Source organism: Atheta coriaria, unplaced genomic scaffold (assembly GCF_025399875.1).
Source record: "Atheta coriaria isolate IRGN ID8LTWV9N9 unplaced genomic scaffold, Caltech_Dcor_3.1 hic_scaffold_5_pilon, whole genome shotgun sequence".
Classification (NCBI taxonomy): Eukaryota; Metazoa; Arthropoda; class Insecta; order Coleoptera; family Staphylinidae; genus Dalotia; species Dalotia coriaria.
In genome coordinates, this window is record NW_027045447.1 from 10597699 (window position 1) to 10618343 (window position 20645).

The following is a 20645-nucleotide window of genomic DNA, read 5'->3' on the forward strand; positions in this document are numbered from 1 at the left end:
AAGTGACATTTTGCAATTTTTGCTCATTTTATTCAATCGCGAATATCTCGTAAACTAAAAGAGATAAATAAGATCTGATCGCAGCGTCTTAATCTACGGACCAATCTCTATCAGATAGGATAGTTAAAAGGGAAATCTGAGACATGAAATTTTAAGTCTTAAGAAAAAATTGCCAAGGGGGGGTGCTTGATACTTTTTTTCGACGATTTTCAAAAATTCATATCTCTTAAACTAAAAGAGATAGCTACCAACGAATTGTTGATTATGAAAGATTGGAAAATTCTCAATCAGATAAAAATATAAAATAATTATATTTCCTACAGTAAAAGGCCGAAAAATGCGACTATATATACGATAGGTTTCTCAACTACAAGAGATAGCAACTAGAAAACTGTAGATTATGGATGATAGGAAAATTCTCTATCAGATGGAAATTCAAAATAATTTAATTTTGTGAGGTAAACCATTCATTGTGGGTGTGTGTGTGTGTGTGTGTGTGTGCTGCATCATGTTTTTCGAGAAGTTTCGATACGAGACGCGAGAAATAAGTTTGAAGCTAGCAGCTACCTGCACGAAATTGACCGCAATCCACGTATAGTGCATGCGGTAGCCGAGCAAGCAACGACCCGACAATTTAGAAGAAGAAAGTAAACAAGATACGGCAACGTGCAGCGTGCAAGGATTGCAACGACGATACAAGAGAATGCGATAAGAAAGAGTAAATCGTGTTCCAAACAAACACAATTCTCGTGTCGAATGCCCACGTTTGCTGATAAACATAGAAATAAACAAAACAAGTCTATTTTATGATTTTTAGTTCATGCTATGTATGCTATCTATCTATGTACTCGTATAGTATAAAAATTAATAAATAATTAAAATTCGATGAATGTAATTCTGATTTCTCATGCTGCCCGATTGTCAAATTTTACATAAAATATTACAGTGATATTTAATTCGCACACGCATTGTTTCTCGTTATCAAACTACATTGCAGAACAACAATAAAACTTAGAAGTAAACTGAAATCTACGTACACGGCAAACATTTTTTATAAATGATGAAAATATTTTACTTACCGGTTATGGAAGATTGTATATCGAGGACAAGTTGGCGAATACTGAAATAATCGCAAAACAAAACATTAGTTACAGCATTTCGTGCGATGTTGAAATAAATTTGAGTTCCGTCGGAACCCAAGCCTTGAATTAAAATTCTTGTTATTCGCATAATAATCATAGGAATGACAATATTTACCTGGTAGCACAATGATCCATGCTCCTCTGCTGATGACAAATATGTTTTTCACAAGTCAATTAGTTATTAGCGTTCACAAGATATCGCAGGCCGTCGCCCGACGACAACGGACTCACAAACACGTGAATAAATACACGATAAATAGCTGATAAAAGATCGAACACGTTTATTAACACTAATTGTCACCGGCGATTTAGAAAATATATCACGTTGTACCGAACTTGCAACAACGAATAACACAAGCCGAAAGTGTGGAATGCGCGCTCATCGTTATCGCACCGATTGAACAAAACAAAATTCACTCGCTGGAATATTTCGAGATCAATCTACATCGTTGCGCCATCTGCGCGCAATTTATGAGATTAAATACTTACGTAGGTCTAAGAGCATTTTGAAATTAAAATCGTTTATTTATTGTGAATCTCTAATCAAATAGATTTAAACTGAATTGTTAATAGATAAAAATGTTATGTTTCATTTATGAACTCATCAAACAAAGAGCGCATAAATAAGTATACTGCTGTATTTAAATTTATAAATAATCAGTTTGTTTTATTGTCACTAAACATTAGTATTACTTTTATATCAAATATCTACAATTTATTAAAATTAATTAACGACCGTACAAGTATGTTATATTAAATATTTTTGCGTTGAAACATAATTCTGTGCTATCACGAACGCCGTACACGATATTTACATAGTGAAATTAATAAAATTTAATAAAATCGACATTGCACAAAAATAAAACTTTTTTCTCTAATGCTATTTAAATCATATACATAGAATGCGTCTTTTGGTATCACAACATATTAAAATTGTTAACACTATTAACAATGCAAGTATACTTGTACCTATGTGTACAATTTTTGTTTTAAGTTTATTTTGGTTACAATTATTTTCTTTTATAAACACATTTAAGTCTTTAATGACTATTTGCTTTTTTTGTAAAAATGGATGGAGATGCTTTCAATGGTAGTAGCCAATCCTAAAGATTTGACTAAATTGTAACTAATACACAACGAATTGAAATGACTTGATTCTATCTAAATTAACAACTCAGGAATTAATTTTCAATAAGATTCGAAATTTAATGAACTGCGTGAAGCTTCTAAGTGAATAATTTGTTTGGATGTCTATATAACTTATAAATCTCACGTTACTAGCTCCCATTGTTGCGATCGGCTCTGCGTATTGCATCTTTGCACGGTGAGACCTTGGACATCCGAGTACTTGCTGTCCAAACACAATGGCAACACGAAATGTCGCAACAATCCGCCCGGTTCGACTAGAGACCACTTTTGTGCATCTGAGCCATCACATGCTTTCATGGTAACTGTTTGACTTAACATTGTTAAGCAGAATTCGTGATGTTTAATCAATCCATTATTGGTCAACCCCCAGTCCTGATTGCCACCAGTGTGATGGCATTGATAAAGTCCTACATTCCCGTCTATTAAGTGTCCAAGAGTATCTATACAAAAACTTCCCTGCCGTATTTCATTAACCGTGTGCTGACGCGCTGGTTTTGGTATCGTCAATTCAGGATACACATTATCTAAATACCACTTGAACGGTTTACATTGAAGACGTTCACGTAAATCCAAACGATCCTGAATGCTGTAAATAAGTAAATGCTGTAAATAATCAATCAACTATAAACAAAATCAACGTACTCTCCAAATGGAATAGTCCTTGCCAAAGGCACCGAATGGTAGTAGTAGTTCTTGTAGTCATCCATCCAAACTTCAGCTGCTCTTCGCGTGTTCCTAGCAAATACATTACCGCTGCCACCAGGAAACGTGTAAGGATGACGTTTGCGAAACACATGACCGACACGGCTGCATGGAATAATTTCCAAAGTGCCCCCGCATTGCCACACCCTGAACGATATCTCCAAGTTTTCGCCGCCCCAGACGTCCATTTTCATATCATATTTGCCCAACTTTTCAAAATAATCTTTATCAATTACAAACAAACCTCCTGCAATCATAGGTGTCCTAATGACCTAAAACATAAGTTAATATTAGTTTCGTTTAAAAGCGGAGTCCATGTCAGAAAACAAAAACTAAAACTTACTTGTGTCGGATCTTTCAGTCTACTTTGCCGCTCCATCGGACTCAGATACTCCCACTTGAACACCAAATTCCAATCAAATCCGCCCCGGAGGTCTGCCGACGCGCCAATATATTGGAAGCTGTCCATGCTGATCACGTCGATGACAGGGCAGACTACGCGATGCGGATCCTCTGCGACTCGCTCCAAAAGTGGTTCCAGCCAGTTCGCATTACATTCACAGTGGCTGTCTAGAAACGTGAGCACATTTGCGATAGCTGCGTCTGCACCGCGCACCCTCGACCGCATCAATCCTTCGCGTTTTTCGTTCCTAAGAACGCGCACCTTCTGAATTTTTGCTAGTTCTTCACCATCGGCAGGGTTATCACTAAAGTCATCGACTAATATTATTTCCTTAATTAAATGCTCCGGGCTTCTATTAAGTACACTAAAAGAGATAAACAAATGAGGTAAGTTACTTAATATTGCAGTTTCGTATTTGATCACATACCTAACTACGGTTCGCAGAAGTGTCGACCGCGCTTCGTTGTGGAATGTAATTATTACACTTGTAGGTGGTAAGTCTGCTTGGAAAGTCTTTTCACGACACCTGTAAAAGTACACGGAATGTCATTAATATGCTAAATAAATGTTCATACTTGGGTTGTCATGAAACTTTTACTTTCACATGTGAATCTTGATTGCCTAACACTTTGATATAGATTTATTTATTAATGTTTTAAACGTACAAAGTATATGAATTCATGTTCATAATGTTCACAATAATTTTACATTGTGTGGATTTCGTTAGACGCCGAGCCATCTTTATTTATCCTGATGCACGAGTGGTTTGCAATATCATGTTGCGAAGGCAATTGCCGTGTGCGGCAAGTAAGTGCAGAAATGCATCAGACGGATATTTCTTCCTTTAAAGCAGATGTGAACGGGGCATTAAACATACATCTTCGTACGTTGTTCAGAAAAGAAGATACTATCATGCCGAAGCATAGTAAATGAAATTGAAAATGTTTCAAATCCACCATTCGTTCATTCCGATATAAATTTTACTTCTAGTAAAAGTTCTATACCCGTACATGGCAAACGTGCATGACCTTTTTTGATAACAACGCTACTTTACTTCCTAAATGCAATTGTGCAATGGGAAATTGTTTTATGGCACCTTGTATATTTAGTACACATTGACAACTTTCTACAGTGCTTTAAAAATTTATTGAATTCTAGAATATTGCCTGAAATATCGCATTTATATAAATTGCTGGTAATTAATTAAACAAATTTTCAAGTAAATAAAGCAAGCATGATAATATAAACAGTTAATAAAGGTTTTTAACGGGCTACCGTTAGAGAATACGCGACGAGACAAACATACCGATTGAAAGTGATAATTTCAATATTTGCGCATAATTTGATATAATTACCATAAAATAATGCGGATGTTGGCGCCATGAAAAATTTATTTTAAGCATCTATTATTATAATGTAAGATGTTGCAGGTATATTCAAAATTGTTAAAATATGGAAATTATTATTTTATAACATAATTTTGAGCCAAATAACATTTTGCCAATTCGTTTCATGTAAAATAGTGATGAAACAACATTCTCATAGTAATCCAATGCTTTTTGAAATTGCATGTGCATCATATGATGTAGGTAAATATAAAATGTAAATATAAGTGTATATTTGCTCGTTCTTGAAGTGCTTTGATGTAGAAATGTTAACGCAATCTAATCTGCAGAGCGCCATGTATGGAATTTAAATAAATCTCAAGTCATTTTCTACTTCAAACCTAAACACACACGTACAATATTACGCATCTTCGGCTATCTGCTTGGAAAGCGAAAGGAGTATGTTACTAATTTATAGTATTACTCCTCGGTGGAATGCTGCTTCATTGCCATCATATATTAATGCATCTCATCGAAGTTTCATTAATGATACTTGAAGTGTTTTAAAATAAAGTTGATGTTATGAAAGTAATTTAAGTGAAAAGAAAACTGCGAAATTATAAAGAGTCATCAATCCTGTAAGGTGTGAAAGTAAAAAACAAATTTAAATAAGTGGAATATTGTCTTAATCCTTGCGATTTGTGTAAGTAAATTATAAATTTGCGTGAAAAACATTCGTATTTCTTACAACAAAACTTCGTACTTAGTTATTACCCATATTGGGTTGCTCGGCGTTTAAACTGTAGTTAAAAGTTACATTAAAATTATACCTTCGGTAGAAAGAAAGTTAATTTTCTTGTTTGTGTACAGGTACGATGTGCCAAAAACTACTTTCCAACTTACTTTTTGTCAATAATTTTCACTCGTTTCACAGGTCAACATGCCAGCAATGTGTGAAAGATTCTTTTGGCTGGATTAGTAAATGGATTAAAAAGTATCATTAAACATTATTAAATTTATTCAAGCGCTTTAGGCTTTTGATCTCAACAGTATTTAGACGATTTTGCTTGATGTGCAAAACATGTAAACACGTTCCAAACTCGATAATTGAGATGAGCAAACAGACATCATTAAATTAGTTTCGATTTTCAAAAGAAAGTAATTGCTGGTGTTTTTTGTGCACGTTAATTTACCATCCCATGCTAAAATGACTTAACATTTACTGTAGCCAATTTTCGACACATTAATAGAATACCTTGAAGCAATTATGTGTTAAAACAACTTTTGTTCAATTTTGTGTAAATGTTATGGTGCCAATGCCATAATTATATCTGTTAGTACAAATTATAACAAATGTCTTCAATTATAGAAATTTAACAAATTGAATGACAAGATAAAAGTACTACATTGTGCAAATGAGCGTGAGTACGATAAAAACATATACAATAACTCATAGAATTAAAAAATTGAAATTGTTTTTTGCAGGAAGTTAATACAAGACAATATCTTTAGTAGAATCCGTTTTTTTCAAAAAGTTGTTGAGTAGATTTATTGTACATTTCTCTTTTCAAACCTTATATGTATCCGTATTGCACCCGTAGAACGCAGATTGAAAATGCGTAATTTTCTAAATTGTCAAGTCATGAAAAATAAAATAAGTAAAATATTGTCCAAATGTGTCATAATGTTATCGATACTAAAAGAAAGTAAATTCCTTTAGAACAAGGCTGGCCAATGGATTTTCCTGGAGGGCCAATTTTTTTAGAATGCGGCAGCACCGGGCCACAGACTATGGCCATTCATACATAAAATATTATACATATACAAAAGTTCCAACTTTGGTTTGTGCGGCGGGCAAATTCAAATGTCCTGGCGGGCCACCTCGTGGCCCGCGGGCCTGGGATTGGCCAGCCCTGCTTTAGAACATAGTCATGCCATTTTCTTCATCCGCGGCATACGTTACCACATCTTTTCATAATGAGAATTTCTTGTCTGTATTAAAGTTATGATGTATATCGTAAATGAATTAACATTCATTCCTAGTATATGAAGAGTAATTGCTAAAAGGTGTCAACAAGATTTATAGCCTTTGAATACACTCGACGTCTAAATGTATTATCTACTTTCAAAATTTACCGAGACACTATAATTACTATTATTTGTCTAAAAGTGACTTATCTATGTTAATGATAAAAATTATATTATATATATTATGTAAGCATGTTGAGATACAATGAACACTCAGGTTTCGCAAAATTGCGAAAGTATGTTATTATTTTTTGCATGTACAGTGCCAATATTTAAAGATCAAACATATTTGCCCGCCTCTGTTTTTCCACGCCAACCCACGAAAATTTTCATTCAATTTTATATCTTTTTATTACTTCATTGTTATATAATTGTGAATGTGCGTAATTTTAAACAGTGAAATAAAAAATGAAATAAAATAAAAAATCGTCGTTGGTTGTAAATATGTATATTAAAATTGCTTTGGGACCGGTGAGGTATATTCACATCCCAACCGATTAGTTATTTCAAATGATACAGAATCACATCAATCAATTGTGCAAATCGACCAGCCGTCATTATTGCGAATAAAAATCACGATTTGTGGAGTTAATTCTGAAACATTCAAGCGAGTACAAATGGCTTGTCAAATAAAAGCACAATAAAACGCTATCTGTTCAAATCGTATTATCAGTTTGGTAAATCAACAATGTGAAAGCAAAAGGTGTATTAGTGATAAGCCCCTATTGATTCACCTGAATGTGCGACTAATAATAGCTAGTACATCATCAAAATGAAACCTACATTCAGTACATCTTTCAATTGAACTTACATTGCATTTCGCGTGTCTGGAATCTCCCGGTTGCTTGGCAAGTTATCGCTGGCTTCCTGGTTGAATCGATTTCTAACGTACGGGTCTTCGCCTTTTCGCTATATTATGTAAAGCATGTTTGGGGCCTGAAGTAGAACCTCAGGGTTTCTTAAAGGTGCGAGTATGTTATTATTTTTACTGCATGTACAGTGCCAATATTTAAAGATCAAACATATTTGCCCGCCTCTGTTTTTCCACGCCAACCCCGAAATTTTCATTCAATTTTATATCTTTTATTACTTCATTGTTATATAATTGTGAATGTACTGCGTAATTTTAAACAGTGAGTAAATGAAATAAAATAAAATCGTCGTTGGTTGTAAATATATATTAAAAATTGCTGGGACCGGTGGGGGTATATTTGCATCCCAACCGATTAGTTATTTCAAATGATACAGAATCACATCAATCAATTGTGCAAATCGACCAGCCGTCATTATTGCGAATAAAAATCACGATTTGTGGAGTTAATTCTGAAACATTCAAGCGAGTACAAATGGCTTGTCAAATAAAAGCTTCAATAAAACGCTATCTGTTCAAATCGTATTATCAGTTTGGTAAATCCAACAATGTGAAGAAGCAAAAGGTGTATTGGTGATAGCCCCTATTGATTCACCTGAATGTGCGACTAATAATAGCTAGTACATCATCAAAATGAAACCTACATTCAGTACATCTTTCAATTGAACTTACATTGCATTTCGCGTGTCTGGAATCTCCCGGTTGCTTGGCAAGTTATCGCTGGCTTCCTGGTTGAATCGATTTCTAACGTACGGGTCTTCGCCTTTTCGCAGCCCGCCTCGAGACACATATCCAGCTTCATCGAAATAATTCCACGTTAGTCGTCCATCCGTCGTCTGGATGCTCTGTAACGCCAGAGGAACATTGGGACCTGGCGCACTGTTGCCGACTTCATCGTATTTCTCGGCCTCTTTCAGTCTCAGAGCTCGGTTGACGGTCTGGAATACAAAGTACAGCACAATTAGCAATCACCACAGTTTGAGAACATCGTGTTTAATGCTAGAGATTTACAAACCGGACACGAAAACTCGTAGATAGAGAGATACGAAACAAAAGCCTTAAAAGTTTGTACATTAAACAACGCTCAAGATTAATCAACATGACGATCACGATTTAGAGCTGTAGTTCTACTGGGTTGACAAGCAGAGAAATTGTACTATTAAAGGTCACTTGCTCGTTTTATTATTCGCGACATTCACTTCACGAAATCAGAACATTTCGATGGAATTCTGTTTCGTATTGTATTAAAGTGCGGATATAGATTTTTAAGTAACGGTTTTTATTTTGGCAATCAAATGAGTTTTATTGCCATTGAGTGAACAAAATTGAGCGTGGTTGGTATTTATAGACTTCACAATCAGAAATGTAGCAAATGTTGGCATAATATCAACGTGCAGAGCAGCACCAAATATTTTTATCAACTTTCTTCTTTCTTTATTTTAATATAACACCTAATATTTTGCCGCTGATTATCTGAGTTAAACACGAATAAAAATTGACTCTTGAACCTCATAGAGATTAATAATTGAAGAATTATTCCTGCAATAAAATTCAAAATTAATATTTACGACTAAAAAATTTTGGAAAAAATATTTGAAAAAATCTATTTATATTAAAACTTCATAAAGATGCTTACCGCTTTAAGAAGTTTAATACCATCCTGAAATGAAATAAATTTCGATATAATATCTGCATATAATTCATCGGAAATTAAATGCAGAATTAAAAAAAGAACGTGATTTAAATGAAAACATATTGTGCTGGCATAGTGCATCTCAAAGTTAAATTAACAAACGTGCTGGAAACATACATAGCAAAATTGATCTCCATTCAAGTGATCTGTTACGCAATTTAACAGTAATTTTAAATGCAGATTGAAACAAGAACTTATTTACTACTTCACAAATCGCCCAATTATTTTCGTCCACTTGTTTACACCACCAATAGCAATCAACAATATTGATTGTGTTATGAGGTTTTACATGGTTTATATGGAGCACATTTATCCAGGACAGATTTTTAATCAAGGTAAGTGAAATCAATTGATAACAATATAATCCAATTAAATTAAAAATATATCCATATATAGGTATATATAGAAAAGTAGATGGCAATAGGAATACGAATATGTGAAAACAGGTATTAAATTGAATTTTTTATGGAAAGTTTTGTTTTTGAGATACTTTTGGTAGATTAAAAATTAGGAACCTTTAATTCGTATTTCTGTGAAAAAATTGACTTATTTGCCCCTAACATGTGATTAACTAAAACAATTCAGCCACGTATTTTCTTTCATAATCGTGCGTTGATTGGAAATGCGATACATCTTAATACCAGAACATGTATGTATGGAGATAAATGGGAATATATGTAGTAGAATACAAAATAAACATTTGCAAAATGGTTTTGTTTGGTGTGCAAGTTCACACGAAAATTATTTTGCTCACAATCAGGTCTCATGTTTGGAACCTACATAGGCATAAACTTTTTCTCTTAATTTAGTCATTTCAAAGCATTTCGAAGATAGGTAATGTGCGTGTGAAATATGAAAAGTTAAAATCTTATGTATTCTTTGTTGCAGTGAGTAAATATGATGTGCAATGTCCATTTGCATGATTTTAAAAAACAAATTTATTAATGATGCATTGAAAAGTCTATTACGTCACTATTTAATTCAATAGCTAATTATGTTAATTTATAGCCATTTGCAACTATGTAGGTATACTTAACAATATGTAATTTTTTTTCTTTTAAAATTTGTGTAAATTTCAAATTTTCTGATTTTGAAATTTCGAGTTATTTACTTAAATCATAAGTAAAAATAAATTGCATCTGTTTTGCTTGTTTTGGCATAACCATCAAATTGTTTGTAACTACAGGAAGACACCTCATACGTTTTGATTCGTTTCTGACTTGTTACGCTAGTTCTAATTGACGGTTTCGTAATCGGCATCATCATCGTGTCTTTGTAGAAAATACTTTCTGCCGGAATCAATGCCAGATGCTTTGTTCTTCCGACGCATGCATTGCCCACGTTATACTCGCTCTTTGTTATAACAATTTGCTTCGCACTAAATATGTCGTCTATCTTTCTCTGGAGAATGCGGCCAATTTCAAGATCCTTTCACTTACAAACACAAGATTAGTCGCATTTGGCCGCTTGGCAATACGAGTAAGTGCGTCCATCTGGACGAGCTCAAATGCGATTTCAATATTTTATGTATTTTAAGAGGACATTTCAACCAGAACCACTTGATATAGTCGCCCAAAAAGCAGCGCAGGCTTGTATCATCTCTGTAAAGAGTGAAAACTTGCAAGTGAAAGGGATGTACAAGATGGACTAGAAATATCGAAAGGATGCTATAAATAAAACTGTTAAAGAGCAGTTTGCATTCGCTAACCAAATTCTCATTTAGACGATGGTAGAATTTTATATAATGTAATGTTAGTGAACGGCACCATTATTACATTGTTATAAATCGTAAATCTATTGCAGCGATTACGTATTTCATAATAAAACACACTGCAATCCTAATTCTCAAAACGAAAGTTGCCGTGACTTTTTTTTAATTAGTCAGGACAATTGAAGTAGGTACATATTTATATTACTATTGTCGTTATTACTCTTGTACCAACAAGTTACGAAAAGTTATTTATGATCAATAATATTTTATTACTATGTTGTATTTAGTAATAGTTTTAATTTTTTAAATATGTGAATCAATAAACAATAAATGATGATTTACTGCTTATGTGGCCACGGATATAAACAATACCTTTGTTTGTGAAATTGCACATTGTATGCCAAAAGAAGAAAATCGCAAGTATCAATCATGTCAATATTTCAATTTTCGCCGGTGAAACAACAAAGACAATTATCCGTAAAATTAACTTATACTGTTGGCAGAATGGTATTATAATAGCAGAGATATTAAATCGCGTTTTTGGTTCGACACTCATAGCTAATCTTAAATTCCATTACAAAAAACATGATTGTGCGCTCATCGCATCCACGACAAGATTATATTAGTGTTGAATAATATAGTCATCGTTCTTATTATAGTGAACATACCAATTTTCTCAACGGAACAGCATCTCTGAGTTAAATAAGCAGTAAGATAAAGCAAAAAACCGTAAACGAAAATTGTTTCACTTTCACTTCCGTAACGAAGTGCTCCCCACTCGAGAGTAATTCGCAGTTCGCGTAATCCTTTGGTTTTGCCCACCAGCGGATGCATTATTAACGCGAATTCCGGATTCGCAAATTTTGCAGAAAGTCAAAAACCTAAAAGTCCAGTCATTCTTCAGTAATTACGAGTACAACCATTAAATGCTAATTTGTTTCAAGTTTCAAGCAGTTAATGAAGTTTAATGATCTTCATTGCTGACATTGTCACGCTTTGTGACAACAGAAATATAAAAGGTTGCTAAGTATCGTACTTAAATCCAGAGCGGTTCACAGAAAGTTAATATTGTCTTAGTGGACATCGACAAGCACGACGTTGAGTACGCATTGCGCGAATGCAACAATGCTTCATAATGCGTAACCATCAAAGTGCGCGTGAATAAAGAGAATAGTTAAGGCATCCACCTTACGCAACATGACACAATGCGAAATTATAAAGTACTGGCAGCCCAAATGATCGCCGTGCGCTGATGGCGAGTGCGCGCGCGTCGAGAAATTTCCTCTTAATTGCGTATTTCAGTACTTTCGGAAGAAAACAACGTTGGCAATAATAAGATAAGGAAAAACAGCACCTTCATTACACACATCTCGCATTCAAATTAAATCGGAGTCGCGCGCACACGCTCTCAATGTATGCCGTTCCTTTCCCTCTGATAATATCAAGTGAAAATTGTCGCCGCAATTCGACGGTGGCTACTGTAGAGAGTATTAACGTGTCGTAAATTTATAAAAGTAACGATTATGTCGAAAGCCGTACAGCGTTAAGCCGGGATGGGATGGCAACTCGTATTACGGTTGCCTTCGTACAGCATCACTCCGATGAGACACACGTCTGCGCAACGGACCGTGATCGACTTATTAAAATATTCATCCGGGTGACCAACAGTTCCTTTCACTTTGCACGTTAAATTATATTACGTTCAAAGCTGCGAATTAGCGCCTCGCCGCTTTCGGTATTCACGATGATCATCACAACATCCTGGACGTTGCTATTGCATCGCAAGACACCTTACGCTTTACTCGCTTGAGCAAATATAGTGTTTTATAAAGTTATGCATAAATGCATAAATAAATATGTGTAGAAGCGTGTCTTACCTCACAGAAGAAGAAAAGATGTGACAGAAGTCGTCGTTGTTTATTATTAGTATATTCAGCGTGACAATTTACTTAGCAATACTTAATTGTAGGCATTTTAAGAATAAAGAAAACTTATTTCACAAAATATTAACGATTGGCTTCTTTTCGATAATAAAATATTATGCAAGAACCAGTGCAAAAAGTGGAAACCTCAGTTGGTGTTAGCAAATACTGTTGTTTGGAAAACAAACGTCTAATTAAAGATAATTAGTTCCTGCTGTTGTAAAAATATATTTCTGCGGCTTCCAATATAAGTAATTAACTTTCAAATTGATTGTTTTTTTTTTATTTCATGGTTTTAATTTAATTACTTTATTAAAATGAATATCTATAGAATCCTATTCGGTATCCTCATCCTATATACTTTAATCCAATTCTTTTTTGCAATTCAGGAAATTTTTACAAAGTTGACATCAATTTTTACATGTTTTGTAAAACCACGCAATGCAATTGAAAATAAATAAATCCTAGTCATAAATATCAGTTGATTTATGAGGATACCTTCAACAATATACATTTGCATTTCAATTATTGAAAGAACAACGTAGTTAAGTTGTTAAATCTATTAAACATGTGTATGGCAAACACTGAAACAAATCACACAAGAAAATCTTAAATCTTGAAACAATTTATAACTCTTCCAGCGAGCTGGCCACCGTAATTAATTACGACACGCAATAAATTACGCATAATATAGACAAAACTTCTGTAAATTCAAAATTAGAATGTTTAAAAATGTTTTTCAAAACGTATTTGATACGAAATGAAATCTTCTTTTACGATTACGCATAAAACAAGCGATGAGAGAAAAAATATCTGAAATAATTATAGGTTGCACCTTTCACAGCTTGTTTTTGGTTTTAGTTGGGTGAAATTTAAATTCCGAATGGTACTCATCATCAACCATATAAACTACCGAAAATGTGAATGGCCCACCTAAAATTCTACTTGTTAATTAGAGACAACATTTATCCTACAAAAATGTTAAAGAGAAACTTACAAATTAGAAAATTAAAAAGTACGGTTACAGTAAGTTTTTGACAAAAATATGAATGTTATATGGCAAAAATTAAATTTTTATTTGAAATGTGTGTTAAACGTGATTTTTGTTTAATATTAAAATAAAATAAATATTTTGTTGGTTGAATGCAAAAAATGTAACTTTTAATACACAACATAGGTATTCGTAGATTATAGTGATCTCAAGCCACAAACGTGCATTGAATTCGTTATAATATGAATATATTGTCTCAATAGTTGTGTCGTTTTGTCTTCATTTTGCATTTATATAAGCAATGTGCAGCATTAATGAGTAAAAGCCAACTGAAAAATTCAACTTATGCTCCACAACCATGACTTGAATATGAATGCACATACTCAATGCCAAATAAAATAAACTCGCTGAAAGTTGCAATTAAAAATTAACGTGACATCCTCATTTAGACCAAAGTATATGGAGCATACAATTTTCCGTCAAAAGTAATTATAATCCACTATCATTTCATGTGCGGCGTGCAAATTCAAACTAACATCGTTCTTGTTTCGTTGCTTGCCTATTCCACTATAGTATAACGCAAGAATTATTACGCTACTGTATAATTTCCAACCAGTGACTTCATATTCAGTTTATGCGTTTATTATACCATCGAAGAGCAACAAAAAGCTTGTAGATTAAAGGCATTACATCGCGCGTCTAGTTCATGGTGTTACGGTCGTGCGTTTATTGTATTATTTGCGTAGTAAATGAATTGTAATTTGCAATTGTGATTTATTGAGGGCGTCGATAGCTGTTGGTTATTACCGCTTCAGCGAAGACCAGCGGGAATTTAAAGAAGTCGCATGTCAGCCTGTCAGCCAACGGCACACTTTTATAGTTAATTGTCGAGTTACAAAAAAATTCAACTTAATTAAGAAATGCAATAATAACCAGGATTTACGTGTCGTGATGGTAAAAACATAGAAGCATTTAATTTCTTCATAAAGTAAACTTTCATTATTCGAGTATGAATGTGGTACTTAGATATTTAGTTCACATTTTTTAATTAAAGTTTTTGGAACAAAAATAAAATTTTATCAGTAATTTTGAATAATAGCATGATTTACGCACACCAAAGGTATAAAAATCTAAAACAAGTTTTTAGAATTCCATGTCATGCTCTCGAATAGCTCCGGTACCATCGGAATGCGCGATTTTGTTTTGGACTTGGCGAAAGTATACTGGTTTCAGATGACTGATGTGTAATCGAGCTACTAGCAAATGTAATTTGTAATAGGTGAAAGATCTATGGAATAACCATAAAAAACCTTAACATATAAACTTGATAAAAATAAATTCAACATATAAAATTGTATATATTTTATTTTATTCGTGCTACAAGTTGCAACGCACTTAATTTGGCCCATCAATCTGATGAACATTGCGTTATCGAAATTGTGATACTTTGCTTAGTTGCTTTTCCATTTCATTGTTTCAGAATAATGTGTCGATAATCTTGCGCTTGTAGGCGCTGTACTTTGGCCACATTCTATATACGATTATATGTAGTTGATTGATTCAATTCGCAAATCTTTATCGAACGATTAACGCCACATACAGAAACAAAAATTTTATATCAGCGATGCATTAAAGTTGTATTCTTTTACGAGTATGGCTTTTATATCGACATGGTAATAAAAAATACAATTGTTCCCGAAATCGAATAAAAATCGGAAAATTGATAAATATCAACGTGTTTAACTTTACTTTGTGATGCTTTATGAAACCGATGAAAAGAGAATTGCAAAACAACAAAGGAATCAATGCATAGCAATTAAAACATGTTTAATTAACTAATTATTAATTAACTAGATATATGAACAAATAGTGCATATTGCGTGGTGTTAGATAGCATTAGAACAGTATGTGCGATATGAAAATCAAAGCAGGAAAATATTAGCGTGCAGTGATAGAACTGGAAGATAACTTTTTTTGCGCCACTTAACACCTACTCAGTTTGTCCCGGCCTTGACACGTAATATATATTCGATAGACAGAAATGTGGTTACGAGTAAACTAACTGCAGTTAACTTTCAATGAGGAATCTATCATTGTCAAGGTTATTTTTTAGAAATTATATAGAAAATATCCAGACAGTCATTTATCATACTTATTCCGAATGTTGCTTGGACAACAATTTTTAATATCAATTTATTAATACAAAAATTCGGCGAATCTTTAACACGATTTTTATAAATTTCATCCAGTCAGCACCTACGAGTATTTTAATTTGGGAATGGAATGTTACAATTGATATTGAATCAATCTCCAATTTAGTTCACTTAACTTCTAGACTTTCTTTCTTTGTATCATTCTTTTGTAAGAGAGTTAATGGTAGAGGGTTCGGCACCTCCACAGCAGGCAAGGCATCATCTTACTTTTACTCATATTTCAACACCCAAGCAGTAAAATGTTTTTTTTTTTGCTTTGTATAAAATAAATACATATTAAATGAATGCACAAACAGCTTCCATCTTCCATCAGTCACAACTCCCCTAATAAATAACGTATTTTCCAGCAGCGTACACTTTGTTATGCAACGGAAGTTCCGCCGGCATTATAAACGCGCTCGTGTAAGATCAAAAATAGTATTATAATGAGCGTCTGACTTCATGCCGATGGAACACGTGTAATAAACTCATTAGTACTTGAGCTGCAAGAGGCTCTTAACTGTTCGTTTCGTATCCAACGCACATTGCGAGCGTTCAGTTCCGATCGACGGACGTTTGCATGTAAACATAAGAAACTGTTCACTTTCGGCCGTTCAATGCCCTGCGTCTGTGCAGTGCGCCATAAATTTGTGTTTATAGATTCTAATCGAGACCGAAGAGTAGACCTGAACTGCGAGATATGCGTGCATTATACGCGCAAGAGCCGCGCCGTTTAGCTCTCACTCGATTGCTATCATTTTTCTATTAGCTTTCACTTTTCTAATTAATCTACATAGAGCAATGCGGCGGCCGGTCGTCGATGTGTGTTCTTGCATCTGGTCGAGACGGCTAAGATTGCGGTACTTACTACTGGAATGATGAAATTACACGTGACCAGGTACATTGCTGCATGGTACTTATTTGTACATCTTTATATACAAACTCGCAATGTTGTACACTTTTACTACACGCGTACATTCTAAATGTGAAGAATTTAAACTTTAAGTACAAAAAATAGTGTACGTGTAAAATGAGACTTATTTACTTTTAGTAATTTTGCAATTGGCGTATTAATCGAAATTAATATAAAAACTAACAGAATAAATAAATAAATTTAATTATTAACATTTATATTAAGTGTTTAACTAACGCTTTTTAAAGAAAAAAATTATTTAAGATTGAAATATTTTGTTTGGTTGAATAAATTTTAAAAAATGATTTGCTTTAAACTATTTTAACATTTTTAACAGTATTTTAATATTTGCAATGTTGTAAAATATTTCCAATATACTAAAATACTGCCCTTAAAATTGAAATTGAAACGCTACATAGCTATACGATTGAATTAAAAAATTATATGTTTTATATCGATTTCACTTTGGCAATAATTTATCAAATTGATCATAAATTAAAACGCAATTAAGATATTTACTTTTGCGATAATTAACTAACTATAGAAATACACATAATCCTCGTAAATTTAGTATAAAGCCGAAGAAACTGTTAGCGTAGTAAGATACACCAACAAAATGCTATAAACTTTTTGTTTCTTTTGTGCATAGTTAAATCGTGCTATGTGAACAAGTTTGTAGTTTCCCCGCTCATGACACAAGCAGTTTACACGATTAACGATGGGAAAACAAAATAAATATGCATTCATAATTAAAAGAACATATTTCTACTGTCTCCTCCTATAAATCATTGATGCTTGTTGCTAAACCACATTTATAAAATGAAAATAATTGATTTATCTAATGATGTATTGATTGCGCAAATATGCGGAAGAATTTCACGTGATTAAGATCTAAACAACTGTTATATAGTTATATAGTTTTTTATGTACAATTTCTTTAGGCAACTGGGACAGCAAGGAAAGAAGAAATGTGATGTTAATTAATAACACACCTGCGAAACTCATCCTTTCCGAGGCGATTGTAATTGTCGTAACAAGATTATATGACTTTCTTTCATTGTTTTTGATTTCATTTGTACAAGAATCTTAATTTGAACAACTCGCTTTATTCGTTTTAAATTCTATTGTTTATCTGAGTATAGATATAGCTTCATTATTTACACTATGGAAGCATTTTTAATAGTCATGGCTTGGGTTCATAAATTGGTTAAGTCTATTATTAATGAAATTGCCACCCACATGAATATATTGAATGAAATTATTGGTTTAATGTGCTCATAATTCAATTTAAATTAAAATATTTTTATGAGGCATATAAGTCGCGATCAATGATTGTGAGTTTTAAAACCAATAAAATAACCGGAGTTTTTGGCGCGAAATTGATTGAAGGCGACCGTAGCGAGCGTTTAATCAATCATTTAGTCACCCCGGGACTAAAACCCGTTACTAAAGTACTTTAATCACTGTCTTTTTTTAAAGTTCCTAAAATAAAAATGAATTTTAACTTCATTCGTATATAATCAAAAAATATTATGACAGAAAATATGTCATTAAACCAGCTTTAGGACATGTTTATTATTTTTTCCATCCTAATTAAGTGAAACAAATTTTCATATTTTCAGAACCTTGGAATTACTTAGTGAATACATTAATGAGGTAATGTATTTTATTTATTCAAAAAAGTTAAAAATAAAAACTTTTCCGAACGTGAACCAATATGATTATTTATTTTTACAATTCTTTAACACGTATTTTTTCGATGTTATTTTCTTGTATTAATTAGATATTATGTTCTTAAAAAAGTTAAAGATAAAAAGCATCATCAATCATCACTTTCGCCTATCCACTCCAGTTTGACTGTCTGGAGAAGTAATTTATCTAATATGTTTCAAAAACCGCTAATTATATTTTCCTTAAAATAATTAACACTGAATAATATTCACATAATTTACATATGTAAATACAAATTAGAAAGATATACATACTTATTTTATTTGTATTTGCCATAATTAGCAGCGAAAAGCAAATAAAAACCAAGTTGCGTAAAGATTATGAATCAACTCTTGCAAGATACTATTCCCATAAAGATGATTGTCGTTACCGAATTACTATTGAGCAATTAACACTAAGCACCAGGCAACAATAAAGTGCAAAATGAGTTTACGACAAGTGATTAACTTGCAGGCGGTATAAAAAAACATTAAATATTTACCTTTTCATTAGCACTGTCCGTTTGCAAGTAGTAAACCACAACGAACATCCACGCGATTGAGAAGAACAACAAAACTTTGATATTCCGTCGCATCTCGCAGGAGCTTAACGTCAACAGGAGATGAATGAAACTTAATTCGGAGCACAAGTTAAAAACAGACTCAGTGGCCGCAGGCTGCGACAAATTTGCCGTCAACGAGGAAAATTTTCATTTAATATTCAGCAGCGAAGAATTGGATTAGTCTGTCGCAAAGTTGCCGACGTTTGCAAAGATCTACACTTCTTGGGAGTTGTGCAGTGCGGATACATTTATGATGCGCGCACGAGTTTCGGCGTGTTCGGGTTGGACACTTTTAGGGTGGTGAGCAGGGAGAGACACTCGCGCGACTGCAGTGGAAAGAATTTTTAATCGCGCGTTGTGCGTATAGTTGATGTGCGAATTGTTGGCTGAGATCAGTCGCGGGTGGCAGCGTAAATTGTGCGTATTTACAGCCGGAATATCGTGCGAATACTGCAGTGTGCAGAGCGCGCGCGTTGCCGAACGAGAAAGAAGCCAACAGGAATCGGTACGACGATCGCGCCTGCTGGACGGCTGCCGCCGCTGCTACTGCTACTAGTTCGGTCGGCTGACTGCCCTGTTCGGTGTTTGTCTCGGCTGGCTCACTGGTGCGCCGCGCCGGTGAGTCTCCGTGTGTGTATATCTTGCGCTCGTTCTATTTTCGGTCCAGTTCTTACACGCGGCACACGGCGTTTGCCAATCCGACGCGCACTTGCGCCGCCAGTGGGAGGATGCGTCGCGGCGCTTCAGCCAAAACCCGCACGCCGCTCGATAACAATTACTCAGCCAATGGGAATACTTCATGTGGGGTGGACGGAGCCACACGCCGACAATCATTTTCAAATATTATTTTTCATATTGAATTGACAATTTGCAGGCTATTCATGAAAGTTAATTGTGTATTTAAATTTGACCGATTAACTTTATATTTCTTTTATGTGTTGCATCGTTCATGAATTGAAATTTTGTTTCAGTTTTAATGTAAATATATAGCAACTTCATTTAGCAGTCAATTTTACGTTTACTTTTAAATTTATTTATGTAAAAAATGAAAGTAAGGACAAATTAGAATCATGACACCTTTTAATGTTTATTAGCAAAGTAATTGTGATTGCTGTTGGTGTCGTTATTATATCGAAGATGCTATATTTTGCATTCAAATAAAATCTATTCTTTAAGTTTGCTTTTATTTTAGTTTAATATTAATGTCGTAGTAAAGTTGATAATAACTTTAATATCTTTAACACTTATGCTTGTGAACGTTGACAACTGTGGAGGTAGGCAACTCCTTTTACAAATTATGTTACTACTTTAAATACAAATGGTGCGAAATG

The 20645-nt window shown here is 33.8% G+C and overlaps 1 protein-coding gene across 1 annotated transcript; it reads right to left on the reverse strand.

Annotated features, from left to right (window-relative positions):
* Positions 1-1782: 1782 nt before the first annotated feature.
* Positions 1783-20019, reverse strand: Pgant2 (polypeptide N-acetylgalactosaminyltransferase 2). The gene is made up of 6 exons (XM_065302939.1): positions 19255-20019; positions 8293-8558; positions 3824-3922; positions 3337-3760; positions 2934-3265; positions 1783-2877 (listed from the first exon to the last, which is right to left on the reverse strand). Exons 1-6 carry the CDS (start codon positions 19345-19347, stop codon positions 2412-2414), a joined length of 1680 nt encoding a protein of 559 aa, XP_065159011.1. The 5' UTR covers positions 19348-20019; the 3' UTR covers positions 1783-2411.
* Between the last annotated feature and the right edge of the window lie 626 nt (positions 20020-20645).

What these genes read in the sequence shown, in the direction of transcription:
- Pgant2 (XM_065302939.1), bottom strand. Translation starts at nt 19,347, where the DNA reads ATGCGACGGAATATCAAAGTTTTGTTGTTCTTCTCAATCGCGTGGATG. An exon ending in CGGACAGTGCTAATGAAAAG is followed by an intron (nt 8,559 to 19,254) that starts GTAAATATTTAA and finishes TTTGTATTCCAG; the next exon opens with ACCGTCAACCGAGCTCTGAG. An exon ending in GACTGAAAGATCCGACACAA is followed by an intron (nt 3,266 to 3,336) that starts GTAAGTTTTAGT and finishes CTTATGTTTTAG; the next exon opens with GTCATTAGGACACCTATGAT.